The sequence below is a fragment of the Chaetodon auriga genome, chromosome 6, assembly GCF_051107435.1.
Source record: "Chaetodon auriga isolate fChaAug3 chromosome 6, fChaAug3.hap1, whole genome shotgun sequence".
Classification (NCBI taxonomy): Eukaryota; Metazoa; Chordata; class Actinopteri; order Chaetodontiformes; family Chaetodontidae; genus Chaetodon; species Chaetodon auriga.
In genome coordinates, this window is record NC_135079.1 from 23,283,287 (window position 1) to 23,310,615 (window position 27,329).

At 44.3% G+C, this 27,329-nt stretch overlaps 1 protein-coding gene across 2 annotated transcripts; it reads right to left on the minus strand.

The window, feature by feature from the left end:
• Positions 1-10,662: 10,662 nt before the first annotated feature.
• Positions 10,663-26,220, minus strand: slc7a5 (solute carrier family 7 member 5). Of its 2 annotated transcripts, XR_013077226.1 has the most exons (11): positions 25,425-26,220; positions 22,946-23,071; positions 16,607-16,712; positions 16,072-16,116; positions 15,856-15,979; positions 15,540-15,643; positions 15,259-15,355; positions 14,823-14,972; positions 13,154-13,331; positions 11,714-13,052; positions 10,663-11,543 (listed from the first exon to the last, which is right to left on the minus strand). XR_013077226.1 is itself a non-coding variant. In XM_076732004.1 (10 exons), the coding sequence occupies exons 1-10, from the start codon at positions 26,005-26,007 to the stop codon at positions 12,997-12,999; spliced, it is 1,569 nt and encodes a 522-aa protein (XP_076588119.1). In that variant the 5' UTR covers positions 26,008-26,220; the 3' UTR covers positions 10,663-12,996. The 2 variants fall into 2 exon arrangements, 1 of the variants encoding a protein (XP_076588119.1); XM_076732004.1 differs by having other exon boundaries at positions 10,663-13,052.
• Between the last annotated feature and the right edge of the window lie 1,109 nt (positions 26,221-27,329).

Here is a 27,329-nt window from a genome sequence, read left to right on the forward strand (position 1 = left end):
CCGTCACAGTTTACAGTTTTAGTCAATCGCTTTGAGATTGAATAAAACATGGATGTAGTCTCTGTGACGTCACCCATAGGTTCCTGAGGAGCCATCATGAAGGTCAGTGACAGTGACTCCAGCCGTCGCCATCTTGGCAGTGCCTGACTTCAACAAACTCCCGGCTAATCCGACAAAGAGGTGAAGCGTGGGTGGAGCTCAGGCAGCTCCACCCACCCACTAATCGAGTCTGTTTGCTGAAACCTAGCAGCTATTTGTCACTCAAAGCAACCATGCCCACAATTATAATATATAACTTTAAGCCTTAACATAATTCAAACAAGTGTAAATATCCCCCTCCCAAACGGTTGTCATGCATGGGGATGTTAACTGTCCTCAAGTGATATCATTTGCCATTCATGTTGCCTTCATTTTTCAGCCCCAGAGGTCGCCGTTTGGTGGACTCTAACTGTATGTCTCAGAACCCCAGACCATTAATGACACTACTTCATTTCTCATTGTGTTCACACGAAATGCAGATGCTAAAGCACATGTTACAAAACACTACATGTAACTGGGGATAAAAGGTAGGGAGGGCGGAGAAGAGGGAGGGGAAGCTGTGTAAGTATTTCAAACCAGGTCACCATAGGAGACCATGTAATGAACTATAACCTAAGTGTGACTGAAGCAGGTCACAGAGTGCAGCCTCAGCAGAACCGGTCTACAGACACCCCTGTAACTTGGTCATTGGGTGGTGTAACATCTCCAACTTCAGTGTACTTCATGGACTGTCAATCAATTTATATGTGTTTCCACTTCTATTGTAGAATTGTATCATATCACCAGGATGGGGAACTCTTTGCACCATTCTGTGTTACATCCTTTACATTTTATGTGCAGTTTTGTGAATTGTTGATTTCATGGTCAGCAGTGAACACATCTCTCACCGTTAGAAGCACAGTGGACAATTGTCTCCCCTCCCAGCAAGAGAAAACGCGAATTCAAAGCATTTCCATAAACTGGTTTGGAGCGAATAAACTAGGTTTCAGAAAGCATAGTTTTGTCACAAGTTGTAAGTTACACTACGCAAGGCTATAATAAACAGAAGAAGAAGAATGTTGGACACTGGAAACGACATGAGTCGCCTTCACCAGCTGAGAGGAAAATGGAGAGAGGTCTGCAGGAATTTGTTTTGTTTGGGCGAGTCGTAATTGTTCTTTCGTGTCGGCTAGTATTGGCCATGTTGTCACGTTCCTGTTGTTGGTACGACCAGCCATGTTTGTGCACATTATGAGAATATCTGTGAAGACAACAACGACAGAGACAGCTTCTTCTTCTTCTTCTTCTTCTTCTTCTTCTTCTTCTTCTTCTTCTTCTTCTTCTTCTTCTTCTTAGCAGAAACAGCTGATCAGTCATGTGAGGCATGTTTACTACATCAGGACTTATTTGGCAGTTGGAAAGTTGTTTCCATCTTCTATTCAACATTAACACTTTTTTTGAAAAAGGCAAAACCTCCCAAAGTGGGTGGAAAACTTTTTTTTTTTATGAAACCGAGAAAGTTTTGTTTTTTCTTTTTTTTTTTTCTTTTTTTTTTTAGAATTTTGCAGTTTCCATCATGCTTTTCCAGTGTAATATGTCAAACTGCAAATTAAAACACCTTGATGGAAACAAGGCTTTTGATTCTATTAGGTTTAAGGAAACACGGAACTATTTTTTACTACACCAACATGACCTTCAATCAGCTGCTGAAGTTGTGGAGTTCCCTGTTGGCGGTGCATTGCAGTCTGATCTGTGCTTAAAAGTCCACTGTGTGTAAAGTGAAGTCAGATGAAGGCTCTGAGGAATGACAGTGTTTATTCATTTCACACAGAAGGATTGGATATTTTTTGTAATTATCATCCACCTCTGGAATGATAAATTAGTCACATTTAGTTTGGTGAATTGTTATATAATGGATTGATAAATCAAGTTATCATGCTCTGAACCACAAATTGTTCATAATTTAACTAGTAATAACCACCAGTTTTCAAGGGTCCACGTTTTTATTGTCATTTGTAAAATTTAATTTTGTCTCCTCTTAAAATCACAAAAGTTCAGAGAAATAATGCCGATTGAATTTTGACTCATCACAAAAAACATTAATGAAGGTTTATTAGCTATGAGCCAGGACACCAGCATGACCAGTGCCAGTGTGTGTGTGTGTGTGTGTGTGTGTGTGTGTGTGTGTGTGTGTGTGTCTCAACTCTGCTGTGAGACAGGCCTACAGGCCCATTGAGGATGAAAATGTTCAGTTTAGGAATAATCCTCTCAACATCTCACTCTTAATATCAGGCATCATGACTTCTACTTGAGAAGACGTCTCTCTTCTGTCTGTTCTATTATAGTAAGTCTCTAATATCTGATGAAGTTATGGGTCAACAGACTTGCAGCGTGTGTTTGCTTTCATCTTCAAAACTTGGCAGCAGACTGCTGGGTTGTAGAGGAGTTTTAATCTTGTCATGCTGAGGAAGAAAGAGATCATTCCTGACAGCATAAGTGGCGCTTTCTTAAGCCTTTTTGTCCACTGTGTTTCACTGTGTTCTCCCCTCTGAGCTCTCAAGTTTTTTGCTTTATACCACTGGCCGACACCTTGTTATGTAGCTGTGTAATAGTTTGTCAGTCGTCATAAATAAAGTAATTTTCCATTTGCACCAAGGGGAAAAAAAAGTAGTTTCTGATAAAGCACTTAATTAATGCTCTGAAACCTGCCACAGCAGTGTTTAGATAGCAGGGTTTCAATCATGCACTACTACAGTCGTGCAGTAGTATATGTGTGAAGTTAAACACCTGTCAAACATGTCTGATTACTTCAGCTCTCTACGGTTTGTGCTGCACTGTACCAAACAGTGTCCTGACAGTGCTCAGTTGGTCTGGGAGACATTTAAGCAGAAAGAGCTCTAATGGTTTCTACCAGACATACCAAACAAACCAACACAGACCATCTGCCATACACATGTTCTCTATGCTGCAGTTCAACATGTTTAATCAGCTGAACTACAGTTAAAGGGGTCAGATACATCACATAAGTACGGGCAACAGTTACCAGACCATAGTATGACACATGCTTTTATTTTGTGAACAACAAGTCAAAGGTGATCACAGGAAAATTTGTAATATGTTTCCACAGCTGGAGAGTAAGAACGCCCTGGGAACGTCTGCAACACGAGTTAATTCACGTCCTCAACTTGTTTTCTGTGATTTAGTCTTTCTAATTACTGAGTCTGGTTGAGGCGAGGCATCCCTCTTTCATCAGATTTTTGTTTGGCAGATTTACAGATTTCATTTCGCTGATCAAAGAGGCAGGGCAGTAAAACAGCAGGCCTACAGCTACAGATGTAACTACATCCACGACTGGATGAGGAATAGAAAGCCACTCAAAGTTCATTTGAAAGTTGAAGATGCTTTCCCCAAAGGTTTCTCACAATGTGTTGAAAATACAAACTGAGGAATCCAGATGTTAGTTTCTAAGCTTTACTTCCTGTTAACTAAAGCTTTAACCCAATAATGACTCCAGCAGGATCCACACAAAAATCCACTAAATTTCAAATCATTTTCAGGGTTGAATTGCAGCCAATATAACTGAGGACTGTACAGGCCTATACCTACACAAACAAACACATACACACAGAGACAGACCCATGATCAGCCCTCACACATGCATCTCTCGGGCGGTGTGAAGGAAACCCTGTCAGCTGGCTCTCCGTCCTGAGAGGAGACAGGCAGGGACAGTCCGGGTCAGCTGAGCCCCTTTTGTGAAATGTTGCGGCAACCTGCAGCAACCTCCTCTACACTGCAATTTCCTAAAACACTCTTTCAGAGTAACATAACGTTTGTGACTTTTGAAGGGTTGAAACAGGGAAATCTGCATATCCAGCAACAGTATGCATCTGAATCAGGTGCCTCAGTCACAGATCTCCTTTCTACAGCTGGGAGTGTTGAATGAGGACAGTGCCCTATACATACAGATAGAGAATCAAAGAAAACAAGAGATATCACTGTTCCACATGGATCATTGTCTACTAGGAATGTCAACAAAGGTGATCCTGGCACCCATATCAAATTATTAAACATGTACCACACTTACCTGTGCGATATCTACCTCTACCTCTCCATTTTAAACAGCAGAGTAAATATGTTCACTCCCTTTTGTTTACTTTTGTCTCTCCAAATGCCTGAAGGAGTTCTCAGGAGGCGGCTGAGCCATCGGTGTGTGAGTTCATGTGTGCGTCGCTTTGGATAAAAGCGTCTGCCACAATGCCTAGTTGTAATTCTCACAATCAGCAGCATATTCAGCTGTTGTTGTTCTTGCAGAGAAGGAAGTATTTGCTCACAGGAAGGAAGGTTTCCTCTTTCCAGTTGCCACAGCTTTAATTTCACTTGAGATGATTTTACATTTGAAAGCAGAGAGCTGAGAAGCTGCTGGAGCTTGAGGTTTGGGGTAATGTCCACCATGAAGGCCAAGTCACACACTCTTTCTATCACTGAGTTTTCACCTCAGGTTTTCCTTCATGTCTTTGAATTATTCCAAACAGACACTTTGGAGCACTTTTACTTTGTCTGCTGCTATCAGCTCCACAGCAGCAACAAGGCTCTCCTTCACAGCTTCTCCTTCTGAATGAGGTTTCAGCTTCTTAGCTATGAGCTCACTCACCACAGAATTTGCCTACATGACACTGTCTCTGTCAGAATGTGGTCTGTGAAAGCTGCTTGTTGGGCATCCAGACTGATATAACTTTATCCATTCACATTCGTCCTGGCAGCTCATCCAATTTAGCATGTGTGTAGCTGTAATGACAATCGAGATTAGCCTTTTTTAACACTGCAAGCTCGTCCCCACAAACTAAGTTAGACACAGGAGAAGTTCCCAACCCCTAGACCTTAAGGGTTTTTCTGCTGTGGGCACTGAGCACAATGTTCAAACCCCTCAGTACTTTTCACATCCACATACTGGTAAATAATACATGAAGTCCACATGCCGTCTACGTGTTGTCTGGTTTGTGTTGGACAAACTAAAAGAGTTTCAAGATTCACATTTCTGAACACAACTGCAATAAGCACACAAAACACTGATTATGCTGCTGTTCGACGTTATGCACAGACTAACCGTGGCTCTGCAGCATCGTTACAGGTCGGGGGAAGAGAAAGGAGTCCCTCTCTCCTAGAGGTGGTGACTTTACCAACATGTTGGATTCACTCTGAACACAGTGGAGCCAAACTGAATGTCATGTTTTCTCATTTATCACACTTAGTGGATGCAGTACTTGTAATTTATAAAACTTCGTAACTTTAAGATACTGTATATCTGTGTTCTTTAGTCTCTGATGGCACATGGGCGTGTGGAAGCGGGATGGGTAAATGGGACAATGCATCTCTAAACACCCCTAACTGATACAAGCTAAAACAAATTCTTGCTGTGGAGATGATAAATAATGTCCCAACAGGAAAGTTATTCCATCACAGTATGAATGATCTCTTCAGCAGATGTCACTGTTACAGCTAAGATCTAATTAAAGCAGAATTTTTTTTTATCCACTTCACTGCAGTGATCAAGACCAGGATGTGGAGACCTGCAGACTCCCCTCCTCTCCTCCTGAGCACAGCTGCACTCAATCAAACAATCAAGACTCACCTGCCCACACAGTATGCAAGCATCAGGGTTTCAGTCAGTATTCATCGAACCGTCTGCCTTGCTGCATTTTAACGACCAAACCAGTAGAATCCCAAGCTGCCTTGTCAATAATTCCCGCCTTGTCTGCTGCCTGCCTCCCATGCCCTGTCTGCCTGCTCTCATCTAGTAGATGCAGCAGATGTAGTATGTCTCTTTGAGCACGTGCCTTAACTCATTTCTTAGGCAATTTTTGGTCAACAGAAAAAAGCTCTAAGCACAACACTGAAATATCAACTTTCAAGCTTATATTGACATTTATGTTAACATTTGCCGAGAAATATTTGCCTATTCACACATCAAACAGATACAGAGCAACACTGGCAGTGGAGTCATGTGTCTGTTCATCTGATGAATGGAAGTCCAACATTTATTCTCATTTTAGCACTGTTTTGGTCTCCAACAACTTCTGAGACCAATATCTGGCTCTCTAGCTGCTAAATAATGCACTGTGTTCACCAGTTATTTGCTGATGCTTGGTGCTGAGTTTTCTTTGTTTTTTGCTAATGGAGCTGCCTGCTGCTGCATGTAGGGAGTCAGTGCTGATGAGAGCAGTGAGAGTGAAGCAGAACATTGACATGCAAGTTCAGACAACCAAAACAATGAGCTGAAGGAAGAAGATAAAAGAAACACGATAGAAGTCTTGACTATAATAGCTTTAAGGTGTTCTCAGCCAAATTGTTTTAGCCAAAACTGGCCAACTGCGTCTGATGACAAAGACCACATTATGTGACTGAAAGCTCCAGAGCAGCTTCTAAATGGACTTGGAGAGATGGCCAAAGAGAAAGGATGACAATCTTGAGTTTAAAACATGGATCACAAGGAAATGCCAGTGTTGTTGAAACTATTAACCCCGTCAAAATAAAAGTCCTGCAGCCTGAACCAGGCCTTGTTAGGCCACGTCAAAGTTCCTTCTTCGTGTTCTTTAGGGCTCCGCTGTCCTGTCCTCCAACCTTGCTTTTACCATGAGGCTGTAAAACTGACCTTGGATCAGTCATCCACTTCCACCCCAAGCTGCACTGAATGCTTTGAATGCTTGAGAGGATTAGCTTGTTTGGTTCTGTGAACATTCATCGGCTGTGTGTCATGTTTACCTCAGCAACCAACCTGACAGAGTCCCGCTTTCATCTTCCATAACTGTTTACTGCAAATACCGATTCAGATGATCATTCCTATCGTCAACATCATCGTATTCCCTTTGTGTTAAAAATCATTCTAAATGTGGCAACCATACCTAAACACAGTACCGTTTTTAATGGTATTATGCTGTCTGACTGTTGAATCGATAGTAAGTAAACTAATGAGTAAACTAAAGGTAAACCCCCCCTACTGTGTAGCATCCCCTTATGCTCTAAAATTAGAACATTTTAAGTGTGTATATTCATGATCTACCTTTGAGATGCATGAGGCCAATCTGACAACTGGAAGGAACCAGATTCACCGCTGTTTTGTCACATTACTTCACCACAGATGTAATTGAGCGAGTTGGAGTTAGTCCTCTCTGTATTTCTGTTGCTTTGGAAGCATAACATTGTCGTTGTTATCCTTGCTTCAATCAAACTGGGTGCTTTTTCATCAAACCTAGTGATTGATGGTATTTTTGTTTGTGTGAATGTGTTGTGTTTGTTTGGTCGTATTATGAATGTTTCCATCTTGGCAATAGCTGCATAATTTCAGTAAACCATGACAAAAATCTAACATAATGACAGAATAACAACAGTATGAAAATTCAAAGTATCTCTCAGTTGTGGGCCTGGCTTTCCTCTGCCATTGTTGCTGCAGTCTGCTGGGTGACAGCTGATCTGTAGTGTCATTTCTCTGGTGAAGATGGGCTGAAATGTGTTTGGGGAATAGGTGGTGGTGGTGGTGTGTGCTTTTAATAGATGTTATGAAAGACACAGTTTGCTTTTATTTTGTTCTGTCTTTATTTTTATTCTCCAGAATAAAATCAAGGTATACAAAGTCATACAAATAGCAAGAGGAAAGAAAGATAAGGGGGGCAGCAGCACGGTGGTTGAATGTCGCTCTGTTCTCATGCTCTCTTCCCAGTTTCAGTCCAGCTCGGTGTAATCCATCGAACAATGGACTCCACAGGCTCCTTTCAAACTGTTAGTCAGCTTTATTTTTTGTTTGCTGACTGTCTGAAGCTAAACTCGGACCTGCTTCCTCAGACTTATCTAGCACTTTTTGCCCTCTTAGATAAAGAAGTACTAGACAAGTTGCACAAGTCCTCCATTCGCCCTCTGTTTACTTTTACAGGCTTCATATTGTACCGCAAAGCTCATAATGCTCTGAACCAGGCACCATTGGCAATTCTCTCCCCTCAGCAGAAACAAGGCAGCAACCTGTTTCAGTTGTGCCATAGGGTTACAGGGACATGCCACTGTCACAAGGGCCAACTGTACTCTACAAGTTCTGAGGACAAGGCGATTCAGAGGCTTTGGCTTTCAATATCCATTCAGTTGTGACTTAAAGTGGGAGCAGCGGTGGGATGCTGGAATTTCCGAATGCCTGCAGGACTTTGATGGAGACTGGAGTACTGGAGCACTGCGGAGGAGAGCATGTGAACACAGAATAAAGCCTGCAGAAGAACAGAAAAGCACTTAGTAGACACTCTTTTCTAATCTAACCCTTCGCTTCCTCTTTAAAAAGCAAGATCACCCAGACGCTCATCCCTCCTGTCTGTGCTGAGGAGGCTACAGAGCAAGACGAGAGGCAGTTTAACACAGGTACAAAGGCAACAGTGCCTGTTATGATGACAGTAATCCTCCATGTGGAGTTGGTGTTAAGTGTGGACACTGCAAAGAGAAATGAAAGATTTATGTTTGCAGGCATTGTTTCAAAAAGTCAGAATTCCACTTAGAAAAATAATTTCAAACCATAAATAAACAAACTTTCATTACTCAAGCTTTTAGAAAATAAATGTATATACTGTATATATATGCACCAAAAGATGAGGTAAGGAAAGACGTAAGGCTTTAGAGAACAATTAGAAAAGATGCTACTTTTCTAGATTTTTTTGTCCGTGTTTGTTTTTATATGTGAGGAACCAGACAGGAAACAGGTGAAGAGAGACGGGCGCGACATGTAACAAAGCAACGTCTTCTTTCAGCCTTTCTGTGATGTGAAGGGATGGTCTTTCACTGAAGAGAGCATTAGGAAAGGAGGAGGGAACTCACACACTCAATGTATTAGTAATGTATTGTATCAGCACTGAACACACAAGCACAGAAATCAGCAAAGCAACTGTGTCTGACAGAGCAGCTTGTTGTTACGGAGGCTGGGGCAGCAAGGAAACTTCGATTTTCATACATGGAGACCAGCATGTTCAGTCACGCTAACACCCTTGGTGGTACAGAAAGCACTACAGAGGCCTAAAGTACAACTACAGGGGACTATTTAAGGGTGTGGGCATGCATGTCCACAACAGATTCAAACTGTGAATACTTCCGCTGGTTCTCACACACTCCTTTCCTGTGTTTAATGCAGTAATCACTCCGGTGCTGTACAGGTGTGGTAAAGTTACACCAGCCAATGTCAAATAAAAGGACTAACAGTGATGGACAGATAAGTGAAGGACAACATGAAACAGTCCCTCCAGAAGCCCATCGATGTACGTAAACTGCCGCCGGCTGTTTGGCACAAGTCCTGTGTTGAAGGACTTGAGGCGGCAAACAAGTGACATTGTTGGTCCAGTTAATGTTGAAGTACACTGTATTGTTTTTGGCACAACTTAAGAAAAAATTTGATTAGAAAGAAAATGAGTACAGGCCCTATTGTTTGAACATCCTCTTCCTGTGGTGCAGCTTTTGACATCGGTCCAGTTATTTACAGTAAACTGGGATCAAATTGTAGCTCATTTGGACTGTTCACATGAATATATTGTGCAGGCTTTGTCTGGTCTCTTTCATTGTGCCTGTCCAAGAAAGTCACTTCAGTGGTTCATGACAAAAAAATCATGCAGAGGTCCCACTCTATATGGAATTCAGAATTTTTCAGAGTACAATGTAAACTGGCGGTGCAAAATATTATAAAGTTCACAGTTAAGGTGGATCCAGAATATCAGTCCTTAATGATTTTGTTCATTTAAATCCATAACAGAGTGGGAATCATCTTTAAGCTTGGAGAACAATGTCAAAAAAACTAGTTAACTATTACTTAAAACTATTAAGAGATCTGTAATAGGTGATGAAGTCATTGTATCTTCCTTCTCATTTCAGTCAAATTCACTGTAGACAATCCTCCTTTTTTTTTTTTTTTTGGACTGGAAACAAGTGTTCTCACATATTCCTGAAAACTGCATGAATTATTCTCGCCACTTGGGGGCAGTGCAACAAGCTGTAAACAAAACACTGACATATTTGTGGTCCTTGCAAAGCTGTTATGGCTTCAATGCAAACACACAATTGCGTATTTACACATCCAGCGGACACAACATCAGTATTCATTTGCCGTTGTGTTTCTGGTCACCTGTTAAATGTTGGCCTAAAATTCACCCCACGTTTAATTCTGCTGCTGAGGGAAATAGCTGGCTTCTTAGCCACTAAATAGACTTTGTTCAGCAGCTTGCTAACGTCATCTGTCTGCTGTGTGGTGCTGATCTGGTAGAGCACAGTGGGTTTATCAGAGGTTTGTCACTGAAAACAAGGATGACGAGAGCCGCAAGACTCAATCGAAACAGATGCTATAAAGCTCTGTAGAGCTGAGAGGAGCTGCGGAGTCGAGTCGACAGTTCTGTGGGTTTATCACAAGTGGCGTCTTTCACACTATGCATATTCACTTCATCCATTGTTTATATAAAAATATTGACTGAGCAGCTTTAACTAAAAACAAACCATCCCCACATAGTGTGTTTTTTGGTATTTGCTCATATTGCTGTGATTATAATGGTATTTAGCCACATGTGAAAAAGAAAAGAAAAAACGGATAACAGATGAGACGAAACATAGATCAAAACCAAACACAACAGAACACAAGCGTGGAAAAAAAAAACCTCAAGATTTATTTGTAAAGCACTTTCCACAAAATGCCCTGTAAACAAATTAGGAGGGCTACTAAAAGTAACAACAAAGTTTCCTAAAAATAAATAAATAAAGTCTCTACAGTCCTATTCAGGTTAGTTTGCCATCAGCTTTGTGCGACGGCTGGAGCGTTAGAAAGGTTCTACATCTAAAACATACAAATTAATGCACCTACCAGCGTTGTCTCCATTGCAACAACTCTGCCATCTCAGCAGTGCTCACACGGATACAACTCTGCCACAGTAACGTGTACTTTTGGTCCACTGCCAGATGGAGGGTCGAGTTTAATATTACAGCACTAAGTGTCATGGAAAAACAAAAAAACCTGGAGGATGAAAAATAAAAACTAGGCAATCATACCAAGACGACCCCACCCACCCACCCACCCACCACCATAAAAAAAAAAACAAAATAAAAAGCATCTCCCTCTATAGACTGAATAAACTGACTGTTGTCTGACTTATATTTTCCTCTTTGACCTCCAACCCCCACCTGCCTCCACCCACATTAAGCATCCCCAGAGACAAACACACACACATACACAGAGATGGTTATTTTGGTCACTTTCGGGGACATTACATTGACTTCATTTCCTGGACTTAAGTCACTGACCCAAAAATCAGCTTTTTCCCCAATTGTGGACGTACCTTTGTCCCCAACTGGACAAGCCATGCCCAATTAAGTGATCTTTAGTCTGCAATGTGTTGTGAAAGTGGGCTAAATAAGAAAAAAACACACACACACACACACACACACACACACACACACACACCAAAACAACATAATATGTGACAGAAAATTTAAGTGCTGAAATGTTTGCATGTAAATGTCACAAGAGCCTGTCAGTCCAGAGCGGTCTGTGTGCAAGAAGAGATCCCACACCCACACACACACGCACGCACACACACACACGCACACACACACACACACACATGCACGCGCACACACACACAGCCTCTGTTCTAACCTAACATTGTGTGTACAGTTGCATGGTTTTATTTCAGTACACGGTCTGAACTGTCTCTTGATCACTCGGTGTGATGGAGATTTAACAGCTCTCTGAGAGCCAGGCTCAGCACACTGATATTGATCGCAGTCAAAATGAGATTGCTGACCCAAAAACATAATCAACAGCAGGAAAATGACATATGCTATGAATTTTGACCCACTTTTCAGTGAGAATCAAAATACAATTTCTTAGTCCGTCATATGCACCCCTGTCAGTCCTATAACATGATGATTTAAAGAAAAATGCTACTTAACTAAAAAAAAAAAACTCCAATACCCAGAAATCCTGTGAGGTGACATCAGTCGACAGCTCACAGTCTGTCCTGCTTTACACATAAATATGTGATGCAAGTAGGGTTTAAACAACTGAACAGAAAACTCATAACTTTAATCTCTCTGAGGGACTTTGTTTGCAAGACAAATGAGCAAATATTAAATAATCTTAATCTAATAACTGATCTCCATCTGCACATGTAAAATTCAGCTGAGACTCAAACAAAGAGAAAACATAAACAGCTCTAACACACCAAGACCTCCATCAACGAGTCGTCACAGTGACCGACATGCTGCACCGCCCACCGAGCAGCAACACAGACCACACAAGGCTTTTAGCTAAAAGTGCTAAAGAGTTGTAATGATTGCAGGACCAAAGCTTCCTACATGAATGTCTGACAAAGCTAATCATGTTAACTTCAACTTTGACAGGTTTGTCCTGCTTCTGAAGGGTTTGGACTTGAGAGAGTTCTGATTGCAGCTGTTTGCAGGTCAGTGCCGAGGCTGACCACAGCCTCAGACACCACACGCGACTACCGCTACAGCGGACAGGTACACCTTCATTTGCCACATAAGGCACAATATGCTTCATACAACAGGGTTCGGACGAGGGAGGATATTTTACATGAATGTGTTCACACACACAAAAAAAAACAGTCCAATAAAGACAAATCATTGAAATGCATCGCAACAGCCTACGAAGGATAGTTAGTAACAGAAAACAGTCCATAAAACAACACAAAAAAATGTCAGCAACATAAGAAACAGAAGAAAAATAGGTGGAGACCTCGAAGACACGGTAGCCTCAAACGCCTGTAGGTTTCTGTCTTCATCAGGTCCTTATCAGCACCCAGCAGACAGGGTGTGTGTGTGTGTGTGTGTGTGTGTGTGAGAGAGAGAGAGCGAGAGAGGGACAGACGGGGGGTTCGAGGGGTCAACAGAGGTCCAGCTTCATAGGCTGAAATGCCAGAGCCCAGAGGTCACTATTGGTGTGTGATTGGCTCTTGGCTTTTAGGACTCCTGAGGCACCACCTCCATCATCTTCTGACAGAAGGCTGTGGTCGAGACTGAAAAACACACACACACACACACAAAAGTGATGATTACCCATAATGTCCAGTGAAGCAGCAGTTTACGAAACTCAAACCTGTGAACAGACTGTACTCACAGATTCCATACTGCAGCCACTGGGGCTTGTTCTTCCACCACACGCCGAATAAGTAGATGGGGATTCCGGTGCCGATGATGCCAAAGCCGATGGCACACTCCACTGGAGTCTTCCAGAAGGAGACGATGATGAGGAAGAGGCAGGCCAGCACGAAACTCACCGGCAGCAGAATGTTCACCTGCAGGGAGAAAATTCGAAGATTTTTAACAAAAATGTACTTTAAAAAGCTCCCCTCCCTGAAAGGAAGAGTGACATTTTGGGATATCAGCTTCGTCACATCTAGTATCTTCCTGGCACATAACCCACTGCAATACCATGATACGCTGTTTTTACATGTCGGTTTTTGTAGATTGAAATAGCAAACCCAGCAGAGGACCTCAGTGCCATGATAATATTAAAGACTGTGGCTCTGCAGAGTCATCAAATGACAAGGTTTTGGGTCTCCCCCCAACTCCTGACAGAAATATCTGGCTCTTTACTTGCTAAATGCTCCACTTTGTTCAGGAGCTAGCTGTAAATCTTTGTGCTAAAGCATGCAGTGATATTTGAGAGGACAGCGTGCCTCCAGCTTTGTGGCAACAGTTCGGAACATTTGGATGAGCTTGAACGCCGACTGCGCCGAAGGCATTATCGCTGCTGTAGCAGCAGATGAATGCCCCCAACTAATGAGTGTTACAGTCAGGTGACCACACGTTTTTGGCCATGGAGACTAGAATGTGAACTGAGGATGTCATGAATCTACAAGGCTGCTGATGTACAGTATCTCATCACCAAAGAGATTAATTAGTGCATCTAATTGTGTGATTTTCTGGCAGCTCCACTCCAAATCTGTTGAACAGCAGGAATGTGACAGACAAAGAAAGAAGAAATAAGAGTGGGAGAGTGAAAGAGAGAGATGAGGATCAACAGAGACAGTGCCACCACTGTCCCACCACTCAGTCACGCACGCACGCACGCATGCACGCACACGCACACACACACACACACACACACACACACACACACACACACACACACACAGAGTGCTGGGCCAACAGATCTATCTGCCTCTTTCACTTCACTGCCCCAGCAGACTCCGCCTCCGACCAACACACAACAGCATGCCAGCAGGCGGATGAGTAGAGTCAGGACAGCAATCAGGCTCGAATACAGGATATACACATACACACACACACACACACACACACACACACACACACACACAGTATCACACATGAAAGCTCACACACTCACATGCAAACAAAGCACAACTATGGCACAATGGTCTTCTGTGTGTTGGAGAGTCCTGCAGCAACTGGCCTAGTGAGGAAGAATAGTACTCTTCCTCCTTGTATGTACGTACACAGACACACACACACACAGACACACGCTACTATCCCGCAGGCCTCAACACCAGCTGACAAGCATCCAGCTTCTCTTCTGTCCGTTAATCTGTGATCAGTCTCTATTCATCCGAGTTCTGCTGAATGGATCTTTGTTAGGTGCATGAGACAAAAAAGACACAGTTCCTGCTGCCAAAGCTAACTCAAGTGGGAGTAGATTGTGACAAAAGACCAAGTGAGACGTTCATGTTCAACTGTCTCTGTGTGTGTCTGTCCATGATCGTCTTATCCGTGTGCCAGCTCTGATAGTTTTCTCTTCTGACTGGCTGAATGCAAGTTTGGGTCACCTTGATTGGTCGCTCCAGCTCTGGCTTCTTAAAACGGAGCCACATCATCCCGACGATCGCCATGGCAATGCAGAGCCAGTTGAAGAAGCTGAAGAAGTTGATGACGGAGAAGATGTCGTTGGAGAAGGCGTAGAGCAGCGTCATCAGGCACTGGAGAGAGTGAGAGAGAGGCAATTCAGCGTCCATGTTACTGTGATTAAACTGTGGCTTTACACATGCACACTGAGGATGTCTTCATCTTTGATAAGCAAGACAGCCATTTGCTTCTACTAAAATACTGCTACTTGTTGTTTTGTACTGTATCTACACAAATCCCACAGCAGCAGCACCCTAATACGTCACTGTCACTGCAAATCAGTGCAGTGCTCCCTTCCTGATTTAAAATATTGTCAGATATTTGAGTTTTAGTGGACGGTTAGAAAATAAGGGTACGTACAGTGAATATCAGCGAGGGCAGTGGGGTCAGCAAGGTGGGGTGGATCATTGACAGCAGACTGGGCAGGTGACCCTCCCGGGAACCCACGAAGAATAACCTGAGAAGGAAAGAGAGAAAGACATGAGTAAGAACAGAGTGATGATCCCAATGCTTGTTGTACCCATGATGCTGTGGAGTCTCCCCAAACATGGTTCGTCTACATGTGCTTCAGTGTTTCTGGGTGTGTTTTTCATCTGCTGTGTGTGTGCGTGTGTGTGTGTGCGCGCAAACAAGCATGTTACCTGGATGATGTGAACAGAGAGCCGTTGACTGATCCAAAGCAGGACAGACCGACAAAAACTGGGACGATCCATGCCATTGGACCAAGGTGTCTGTTACCAAAGTCCTGCAGGACGCACACAGACGGTACAGATGTGATAATTAGTCGATTAAGAAAATAATATTGTAACAATCCTAAGTGTTCTATGAGTAGTGCATATGCAGAGGGAAGCCAAATGTTTATGCTGACTGGGTGTCTGTTTTCAGCTTAGAGGCTTAGGAAATGGTAAAATGCATGTTCTGTACTTGGCGCTGTACATCCAACCTGCGTGCACTCACCACAGCCACGGCCTCGGAGTTGAGCATCTGCTCAGGGGAGAGGGTGGTGAAATACGCCAGGTTGGTCAGAACATAGACTATTGTCACTATGGGCAGAGAGATGATGATGGCACGAGGAAGGTTTCTGGGGAAGACACACAAACAGTCTTGGTTACAACTCGGAAGACAACCACAGATTTATCGATCTCTGCAAACAAGTCACTCGTTCATACTCACTTGTAAGGTTCAATCATCTCCTCGGTGACAAAATTCAAGTAGTTCCTGTAAGCAGAAGAGGCAACGATCAGAGACATAGATATAACACATGTAGTGCAAGTGAAAGTCTTCCGGGTTCATCTCTCAGTGGGAAAAGGTGAGAAAAGTAAGAAAAGATAAGCTGAATTTTACTAAACTGCAGCATTTTCACAAAAAAATCTGCTTTATTTAGCCAAAGACAGCAATTTGTTACAGTGACTTCATTGATCCCCAGAGGAATAAATTCACAATCTAGGAAACAGACGGGGTTATAATTCAATACTATGGTTAATGGACATTCAGTGGAGTCTTATCTTGATGATATTCTGTAATTGATTAACAGAATTAAATCCAGAGTAATGATCCATGGTTCCATGTGTTCACTTCCCGCCTTCAGCCATGAGGGATCATTAACAAATTATAGATCGTTCATATGTCTGATTCTAAATGCTCCAATGATCAGGCAGCGCAGCGTCTTGCTGCCTGATCACACAGGTTGGTCGATGTGTTAACTCACCAGCCTCCGTAGGCAAACAGGCCGCTGTAGAGCGCCAGGCCGATGCTGCCGAACTCATACCTGGACCCCTTGAAGGAATTTTCTGGAAGAAGACCATCTGTGTCACCTGGAGAACAGGAAGAAAGAATGAGGTTAAGACACAAAGGCAAGTGCCAGCCAGTCTGGACAACCTGAAATGTGGAACAATAAATGAAGGAATTATTTGGATTTGCCAAATCACACCACACACACGCACATAGAGACATGCCAAAAAGCCCTTTGGGGAGAGGGGGTTGGTTAAATCTGTCTCAGAATGCGGATCAGTGAGGGAGTGCAGAGAGTAATGAGAGTTAAGACTGAGGCTGAGACGGTCAGTAAGTGACCCGACTGTGGCACCGCTTTGTGGATCGACCTGCGGCGTGGACGGATCGCACAACAGGCAAACAGAGGGGGGCACAAGAAGGAAGGGACAGCCAGAGACAAGTTGGTGTTTTAATGCCTTGCTCAACAGCAGGGCAGCAGTCGCTGAGGGATGGGACTGTCCTTTCATGGCATTGTGACCGCAGCACCTCTGACCTCTTGTCGCTGCCGGTTTGAGGGGATCTGTGCCACACTGCCACATTCCTGATGGAGCTGCTCCCCACAGCACACACACACACACATTCTCAGACACAGCGACGGTTGCTAAACCAACAGCCTAGAGCAGTGTTGCTACTGGGAGGGTTAGCCCTAAGCCGCTGTGCAGCGTGGGAAATGCTAGATTACTGCGCTCATAACAAACAGACAGATGCATAACCACAGCATCCTCAGACCCGGACCCTGGAGCTGTGCTGGGGTCTCTGGGTCTTGGCCTGGACCATTTCTAAGCTCATGTCTTTAGCTGGGGTTCCTTATGGTTGTTTCAGCTTGTTCGTAAAAGCACCAACAGGTTTCCAACAGTTTGGCAAAACAGTCCAAAACCAAAGAAAATAGAAAAATTATAGAAAGCACAGAAAAGCAGAACATTGGGAGCAGTGAATGGATGCATTTTTGCTAGAAACAGTGACCTTTGACACTGGAATACCTGCTTCAGCTCTGCTCATACCTCCATCCCTGTGTGTGAAGTGAGTAAATCTACAGTAAATGAAACCCTAACTAAAATTCATTATTCTCAAATGCAGGTCTCTGAGTCAGCGTTAAAGTCACTGAGTCATCACTGACTCAATAACTGTTTCAGTTGGTTCCCATGCTGATATGAGTGTCTGTAAAGGAGTGTTTTCTTAAACAAGCCAAGAACTGATGCACACACTTAGACCTCGTGTGACTATTGCACAGTCCTGACCTTAGTTGCTCATTGCTTTACCCACAAACCACACTCTGGACCATCTGACCTGCACCTCCCCTCATGTCTCAGAGGAACGCCTGATGTGTTTCTAACCTTTACACTTTCTCCTGGTGGTGAGATCTGAATCATCCCTGACTCCCACTCTTACTCTTCCCTCTTCAGCCCCGTTCTGTCCAGCTGTGATGTTGTGAGACGAGGACAAACGTGTCCTCCCTTCAATCCACCTTTCCACTTTCTGTCAACTTTGCTCTTACACTCTGCAATTCACAGCTTTATTCCTTTCCCTGTCACTCCCCAATGACTTTCCACCACGCTGGTCAGGAAACACTCCCAGCTGCGATCAGCTGGTCACATGACACCAGCGCCCGGCAGTGAAAGTGAGACACAAATGCACAGAATGAATTATGCATGCAAGAAACACACTCAAAAGGTGCACACATAGCGACAAAGACTGAATGACAGACCGCCTGATTTCCTCCCTCTAGTTAGTGAGTTTGGATTAGACCTGGTGTCATATAGGGACTAGAAGGACTTAAGCGGCTCCAGAAGCCCCCAATACCTGGAAATGACAGTGGTGGGGGGTGGTGTGGAGGTGTGGAGAGAGAGCAGAACTTAAATAAAAATCACATGTTCTAATGATAAGAAAGGTGATGGATTCAAATTAAAACTAAGTTAGCTGCGGCGCTGCACAGACTGTGATCTTTTGTGCTGATGTCAGCTAAACAGTTGAACGGATTACCGGCCGCTCTGATTCATCCTTGCTATGAAATCTTCATGTTTCTTCTCATCAGAAATGGTGTGGGTGTAATTGGTGATTTTGCATAGAAACTGGCTTTATGTGGATCAGTTTAACAGCACATCTGAGGCTATCTGGGTGGATACTTGGCAGATGCTGTGTCAGCATTCAACAGGTAAAGGCAAGACTTAAAGCTGAGATGGATGGAGTTCACATGAGGTCAGAAAATACTGGTCTGCACATGTAACTGTGTGTGTGTGTGTGTGTGTGTGTTTTATCAAATAAACCATGTTGTAATGGACAGATAAAGAATAAGGAGAGATGGAAATGGACCGAGGTGAGTTTACGTGGCCCGTCAACCAGAGATCAGTCTCTGTGAGCGTCTCACCTCCAAACAGTGTGGGCAGGTGTCAGATTGAGAAAGCAGGGCTTTACTGTAGGTAATCAGATTACACTGCTCTCTAATCTGAGACAGCAACAGACTCTGAGCTGATGAGCCACAGAGCTCCATGAACACACATGAACACACACACACACAGTGTAAAACCCTCGTCTATGATGGCTCAGGCAATGTGTGTGCTGTCAGTTTATCTTGACCAAACTCAGGTCAACATGACAACCTGACGGAAACTGCTGTATCTCCACATGATCGCGCTAAATAAGACACTGAGCGTTTACACACGTACGCTCAGTTTTACAACAGCTATTAAATTTAATCTCTTTTTGATTCGGTATCAAGTAACTTCATCGGCGTGCCTCTGTGCAATGGAATTCTTACTTTACTAAAACCAATTTGCTCAAAGGTTCCTGGATTGTTCCTTCAGCCTGTCGCGTTCTTCTTTCCGTGTGTCAGTTTCTTCCTTGATCAGATGGCTGTTTAGACAAGAGAGCCCTCTCAAACAGGCCGATAAATATGTGCAGCACCCAGCATCTCTGCAGCGAAGCCTGTCAGGTGAGTTTGTTGTTATCAAAGCCTCGCAGCCAGTCTTTGTCTGGATCCAGATAATCTGAAGTGTCTCACACAAACAGTCATTAGAAGCTCTGTGATGGAAAAGGCTGGTGTTTAAGATTTAAGGCCGCCGTGCGCCCGCACATGATGCGAGGAAAGCTGGCTTTAGAAACAGCACTTAGCAAAGGACTAGAATTACAAATGAGTGGAATTACTCTTCATGCTGCAGCCGCACACCTAAACAGGTATTAAACAGGCAGGGTTTGCTTAAGAATCAGAGGCGGATACAGCTCCCGCTCCTGCTGAAGAAAGAGCCGGATCAGTTAGAGCTCCTGCTTGCTAGTTAGTCGAGACCGACGAGCTCCAGCTTTATGCCGTGGAAGGACAGACAAAGGAAGAAGCTGTAAATAACATGAGCCCTGGCTCTTGTACAGATGAGGGACGGACAGAGGTGTGAATTTCAGGATCCTTTTACTTTTCAAAAGATGAAGGATTTAATTCATGAAAATCAACAAGTGATCCATGTCATTGTTTTTTTGATCATGGCCAAAGTTCAGGACTTCACTTTTTAAACTGATGAACTTGCACCACATTAAGGCCACGAGGGTCACAGAATCACGTCTGCAGGCACTGAGACGATGCACATTGTAAAACTGTGAATGAATCAGATGTGATCTTAAGAAACCTAATCAACACTGACCTTTATTTTACTGCTCAACAAGACGGTTCTGCCTCTGACAGTAACTCTGAGGTACATTTAAACTTTTCATCGTGATAAAGAAGGCTTTAACATTACTGCTCGTGTGTTGCACTGCTGTTCGGAGGCTGTATAAGACTATGAATTCAAATGTCCAGCTCCTACTTTTAGCCCTCAACAACAGCGTGTTTTCCACTGCTGAACTATTTATTGCTTGTTAACCATCATTATGTCCACACACCCGTCTGTCTTTAACAGGCCTTTCTGTCTAACATCATGGGAGCTTGGTCTCTCTAAAGAAACTTTTTCCGAAAACTGACTCCAGATAAACAACTAAGTCACTTGTGTGAGGACCTGCTGTCGCGTCCTGACACAGACACGACTGCACCATCAGCCTGCCTCTAGCAAAAGCTCAAAGTCTACTGGACGGGACAGTCTTCCATACATATTCTGCAGCAGGTGTGGCTGAAAGTGTTCCCTGGGCCCACACAGTGTATCTCTTCTCTTCTCTTCTCTCTCTCTCTCTCTCTCTCTCTCTCTGTGTGTAACGCAAACCTCTCTCTCCCTCCGTCTCATTCATCCCCACCTTCCCTCGCTCTAACCCAGCTCCTAACCTCCTCCCTCAGCTCCATCTCTTTGTGAACAATTCCACTCAGTGTTGAGGTCCTGTTTGCCCACAAGTCAGCTGATCTGAGACCTGTGACTTCTGACCTCCGCACAAACAGAAGGTCTGTCAGCTCAGCATGCGCGTGTGTGTGCGTGTATGTTGTGAAACTTCATCTGTTCAAGTAAAACAGACAAAGCTGAAAAAATGCTTGATTGGATCGACTCCACTCTGCATAGATTACAAAATCATTAAAGGCTAAATAAGACCATTCCAATTTGGAGCGGATCTGAATCACGGGGCAGATAGACGAATTATTTTTCACTTTTGTTAACATTGCAAGAGAACATTTGACCTTGCGCCACACATCTTTTAATCCAGGAGATGGTGGTAAAGTTCACTAGAGACAAAACATCGGCAGAAATACGATGACTCCACGTCACAATCCAGTACAATGTTTGGTGGTGGTCTGCGTTCTCCAAGTGCCCGACTAGTTTCAGATGCTTCCAGCTTTAAACTGTCAGTTTGGTGTTGCAGTTTGAGTTCAACTGAGACTGTCAAGAAAGCTGATTTACAAAGCTGAACATTAGAGCCTGGGGAGGGTCAATGTCAGATGAGAGGGTAAAGAGCAAGAGGCCATAGGTGAGCCCGGTGCTGCAGACAGAGGCAACACACAGCTGGAGAAAGCAGACAGGTTGCTGGTGAGGTCAGCCGCTCTCCACAATTGCCCCTCAGTCTGTGTGAGCTCCAATTCACTTTAAACTCAGTGACATTTCACTTCATCCCCCAAAAGGCATCCCTCTTTAGGCAACAGATTATTTTACAACCGAGTAGAAATCTGACAAAACTGACCCTGCTGTCAGCTCCCGGCTCCTAATCTGAAACACTGTTTGCTTTGTGATTATATTTAATCTAGAAGACTTGGTCTGACTCACACGGACTCATTCACATTCAACACACAAGCTTGTTGACTTCCCTTTTAGTGGGTTTCCCCGGCTCCGCTAATTTTCTTCTCCATCCAGAGCACAGATTCACTCTTACCCAATTCACCGCTGTTTTCTGTTTGCCCCTATGTCTCTCTTAAAGGCAGCCGACATGCTTCAGCACAGACAGGAAGAGAGCCAGCCATAGGAGCACAGCAGGGCTTGGCAGCAGACACGCGCGCACACACACACACACATACACACACACAGGCAGTGGGGGGGTATTAGCCTGCAGTTACCAGGTATTTTCTTATTTTTGTCATGGGGAAGGAAGCAGAAGAGGAATTATGCCACCTTCAATATTTAGGACTAATTTCTATGAACCCAATGAACCCCAAAATCTCAGCTGAGAGTTGCACAGTCTTCCTCTAGGGGGCAGAGTTTAATGGCCTGAGCTCACTGCCGTCTGTATTGGCCCTTAATAATACACCTCCTTCCTACTTGTCGGGAATGGGACACAGAGAGACGTCTTGTAACTCTTGAGCAGATTTCCACATGAAAGGGTTCTATTTAAGAGCCATTGTTAGGTTTTTCTGTGCCGTCCTTCCGTCTCTGGCTACACTTCACGACATCCTGCAGCCTTCGTGATGTTTCGGCCCTACTCCAGGCTACGCACCAGCGAGTCTGCTTCCACAGATTCGCTGCTCACATGGGACAAAAACAACAGAGCTGGCTGAGATCAGCTTTGGCCAGAATGGGATTACTATGGTGGAATCTGATCAGATACAACACAAACACAGTGCAACACAGGCTCGGAGTGACAGGGGTTCAGCCGGAGAGATAAGTGCCATCGCAGCCTCTTGGACTGCACAGAACAGAATCTCCTCAGTGAAACTAATTTGTGTTTTATTTTAAGAGCATTTTAATTAGAAACCTTGTATCTTGAATTTAGAGCCATTGTGTTGTGCATATGAGATTACTGCCGTCATGGTTAAATGAGTTCCACAGACGCAAACCCAACCACCCCCCAAAAAAACCTAACAGATATCATTTTTGTGACAGTGAGAAATAGATGCCTTTAAGGCTATTCTAAACTGAAGACTTCAAAAGGAAGAAATCCAAAGTACCTTGGCCAATCTTGACGAAGCCGATGATGATGATGAGTCCGAGTGCCAGGAGCTTGGCCGCAGCAAAGAAGTCCTGCACTCTGGTGGCTGCCCTCACGCTGTAGCAGTTCACAAACGTCAACACGACTGCAGAGAAGGAGAGAAGGACAAGGAGTCAGAGACAGACTGTAAGTGGCAGCATGCTGCTCTTCTATTCCTGGTTTCTGTCATCAACCACAAGAAAGGGCCCTTTACACCCCTACATTACCTCTAATATGAGTTAATGTAGGGGTGTGTATGTGTGTGTGCACATGCAGATGGGTGTTTCTGTAGCTCTCAAAGCACACCAGGAGCAGGAGATGAATTCACAGAGATGGTAAAGAAAAATTCTTAAGGGAATAAAATCCTCTCCTCTATACTCCTCCATCTTTTACCAACGCATGTCCAGTGCTGGTAACCACCTCCTCCTGCACACACATGCACACGCATAGGATTGTTGAAGCGGCCCCTAACCCTGGACCCCATTAAAAGTGATTAACTAAAGCAGCAGGTTTCTTCAGAGCTCCTAAATCAGGTCGGGGCCACAACGGGAAGACGAAACAGGGCACAATGAGGCTCTGTGTTAACGAGACCATAACAAAGAGAGAGGGAGCCTGAGTACAGTAGAGGGCTGGACACACACTTACTCACACACAAACACACACTGGTATCCAAATTCACACAAGCATGCACACACACACACACACACCTGGCTAATACGTGGGTATGTATATATGCGCAATCTCACACGTGTGCAAGAGAGCATGCAGACACACCACACTGATCTTAACAGCACAAATTCCCACAGAAAAATGTCACCAAAATAGACCTATGGAGCTATGGATGTATGTATGTATATATATATATATGTGTGTGTGTGTGTGTGTGTGTGTGTGTGTGTGTGTGTGGAGATTTGGCTCCCAGCCCCACAGTGACCCTGACCACATCACTGCCTACACCACAGGCATGCATGCATGCATGCAGGGACACACGCGCACACACGCGCACACACACACACACACACACACACACACACACACACACACACACACACACAGATAACTGAGCCTCTCGGCCCTTGGCTTTGTCATGTGGTCTCAGTCAGGATTTAGCCTTCAGTCAATGTGAAGATTAGGTAGTAGCATTAATACTTGGTACCACATACACTCACACACATGCACACATATGTAATCATGTGTTCAGATAGAGATGGCGTGTCTTGAGGTCAAAGGGGGGATACTAGTTGGGAAGTGCAGTCAAAGACAACAGTACAACCACAGACTGGTGCCAACAGGGTAAAGCAGCCATTAATCCAGAGCTAATCTCGTTAAGACTCCGTAAAAAACAAGGCACAAAACAGACAATGTGTTTGTGAAATACACTAAAAATTACCAGTATTTTTAGATAACACTGAACATCTACAGGCAAAAAAAAAAAATTACTGACACACAGCATTATATTTGAGGTTAAATTGACTGCTTTGAGAGAAACTAAATGTATTATTCATCATATTCATCTCGATTCTCATACATTTTCAGGTGTGTTAATATTTTACACATACAGCACATTATTAATGACACTTTCTCTTTTTTTGTTTTTCTAAATATCTCATTAAAACATAGTTATCCTCAAATTAACAGCTAAGAAAGATGCAACGTGATTATTTAGTGTGATCTCAGGTAGAAGGAACTCAAACCGACCCCTGGTGAGAACAAAACATAAATAAATCATAAGATACAGGATTTTCTTTGCTGAATTTTAAGATTTTGCTCATTAAACTCAGTGAGATGATTAATTTCTTTATATCTTCAGAGACTTTATCACCGTGGCCTTTCCATTCTGTCAAATCCAGAAAATCTATAGAAACAGTAGCATCTTCAAGGCCTCTCGGCATAACGTCGTTGTTCATCAATTTTGAAAACCGCACGAAGAGTTTTAAAATAAGAATAATAATAGCTATTATTATTATTATTATTATTATTATTATTATTATTATTATTATTATGTCAAAGGATAAAGTGTGTCGCTCGGTGAGAAAATGAGTTAGTGGTACTCGCGAGCATCTCCAACCGTCATCGGACCTGATGTAATAACGCGGCTTCTTTCAGTGAGGCTGCGCGCGAAGATGTGTCTTAAGTATACGCGCGTCTGACACCGTAAGCACACGTGGTCTTTAACATGTCGCACCGATGCCGCTCGTGTAAACTGTACGCGCGCCAGTGGTCTCAGTGGGTTATCTCACCTATCTGTGCCCCCTGAGCCACGCAGGTGTGTGTTCGTTCTAACAGACTCACACACACACACACACACACACACACACACACACACACACACACAGAGGACGCGTCACTTAAGCCATATTCATTCCATTCGCTGGCACAACAACAACAACAACAACAACAACACAACAACGCCTAAAGTTGCATCATCCCGGGCAGCATGGCTCGGCTCGGGTACTCACGGATACAGAGGCAGGCCACGAGCTTGGCCCCTTCCTCCGGCACCGGGCACACGGGGAACAGGGGCTTGAGGAGGTAGGTGGCGAACACGTAGGCGACGATGTACTGAGAGGACGGCCGGATGATGAGCAACTCGATCCAGAGTTTGAGGAAAGCCGGCAGGGAGCCGTACACCTCCAGGATGTAGGCATAGTCTCCGCCGGACTTAGTGATGGTGGTCCCCAGCTCCGCGTAGCACAGGGCTCCCACTGTGGAGAAAACCCCGCACACCGCCCACACTATCAGCGACAGACCCACCGAGCCGGCCTCCCTCACCACGCCGGTCGGTGTGACGAAGATGCCTGAGCCTATGATGGTGCCCACGATGATGGCCACGCCGTTCACCAGGGTGATGGTCCTCTTCAGTACGACCCCTTCCTCTCCTCCGTTGGCGTTGCTGGGACTCTTGGCGTCGCTTCCCGGCGTTCCAGCCTGGTTGGAGTCCCCTTTGTCCCCGCTGCTGTCCGGGGACAGCATCCTCTCCGTGACCTGCTTGTCCTCCCTGTCTGCCGAGGAATTTGAGTTTCTCTTTTTCAGCGCCGACATGGTTGGCTTGGTTTCCTCTTTCTTCTTCCTCACTCGGACACAGAGCTGCCCACTTTTCCGCCTCTCTCCCTCTGTCGCCGGTCTCTTCTTCCTCTGTGTTCGCGCCGGTCTATGGTCTGATGCCAGTCGGGCTCAGCCACGAGGAGTCCGCGCTGCGTGTGTCGGTATGAGTCAGAGCAGCGTGCTTTCTCGTATCTCTACTGTGTTCGCGTTCGGACAAGCTGTGGAAATGGGCATGATGTCCCTCCTCCGTCAAGGCCAGCCCCTACTTTTAGATCGGCGTCTCCTCACTCCTGCCTGCATCAGTTTTGTCTTTTTCTGCCCTCTAGCGACGAACGGTGGTACTACATCTCCCTAATGCACTTAACCCACAGCTCTGGGTTAAGAGGAACCTCATGGCCCCGCAGTCGGGTCGTCATGGCATTATCTCTGCATGAAACGACAAGATAATACCAATCATACAGCGCAGGAGGAAGAAGCAGTCAACAATCTTTCCAATTTGCCAGCCAAGCACCAAAATCAGCTGGCCTGGCTTTGTGGCGTTGTAATTTCAGACATAGATTCTGAAAATAGCCTGAGAGGAGTTGAAGCTCCCCCCGCAGGAATGGCAATCCAAAACATCTTGTGCCATTACCGAGTTGGCCCATCCTTGTCAAAGCATTGCCAAGCCCAGAGTTTGAGTCATGAATGAATCATAGCGTGACACTCACTGACTGACAGAATGCAGCTGATGTCACTTTGCATCCCTCCTCCACTGAAACTGGTTGGATATGTAAATGTTGAAAGTGAAGTATGAGCCTGCTATGATAATTCCAATATTTATTTGGCACACTTTCTGAGCAGGGAAATTTCCTCCCATCAGCTTTGAGAGTTGTCATCACCCAGTCTTTATTGCATGTCTTGCAATTTGCTGAAATTCTGGCTGATTCTGACAGAAAGCAATGTTCGCTTTGCCTGCAGGTGTGACACCTGCAGGCAAGTGGAGTCAGTTCGCCTAACCTGTACGTAAGCAGGAAACAAGAACAAAATGCCATCCACACAGAAAAGCCCCCTCTGAGACAAACCCCGGAGTTTTTGCTGTAAGGTGATCAAATCCCCCACATAAAGGGGGCGTATACCAAATACAGAATGCTGCTAACACAAAAGATGAAAATCATTTAAACGGAGGTTTGCCGCAAATCCAGCAATCCTTCAAATATTGAAATACGATTGAAAACAACAGAAAGCAGAGCAGCAAGAGATGAAACAGGAACAGTTCAGCTTTCTGCTTTCATTCTTGTGCATATGCCTTTTCAGGTGCAGTATTTCTCTGTATTTCCATC

Excerpts from the sequence above, each read along its gene's own strand:
- slc7a5 (XM_076732004.1), bottom strand. The coding sequence starts at position 26,007 with ATGTCGGCGCTGAAAAAGAGAAACTCAAATTCCTCGGCAGACAGGGAG. Across the intron at positions 23,072-25,424 it reads CGTGGCCTGCCTCTGTATCC|TCGTGTTGACGTTTGTGAAC; the intron begins GTGAGTACCCGA and ends CCTTCTCTGCAG. Across the intron at positions 13,053-13,153 it reads GTGGCTGCAGTATGGAATCT|TCTCGACCACAGCCTTCTGT; the intron begins GTGAGTACAGTC and ends TGTGTTTTTCAG.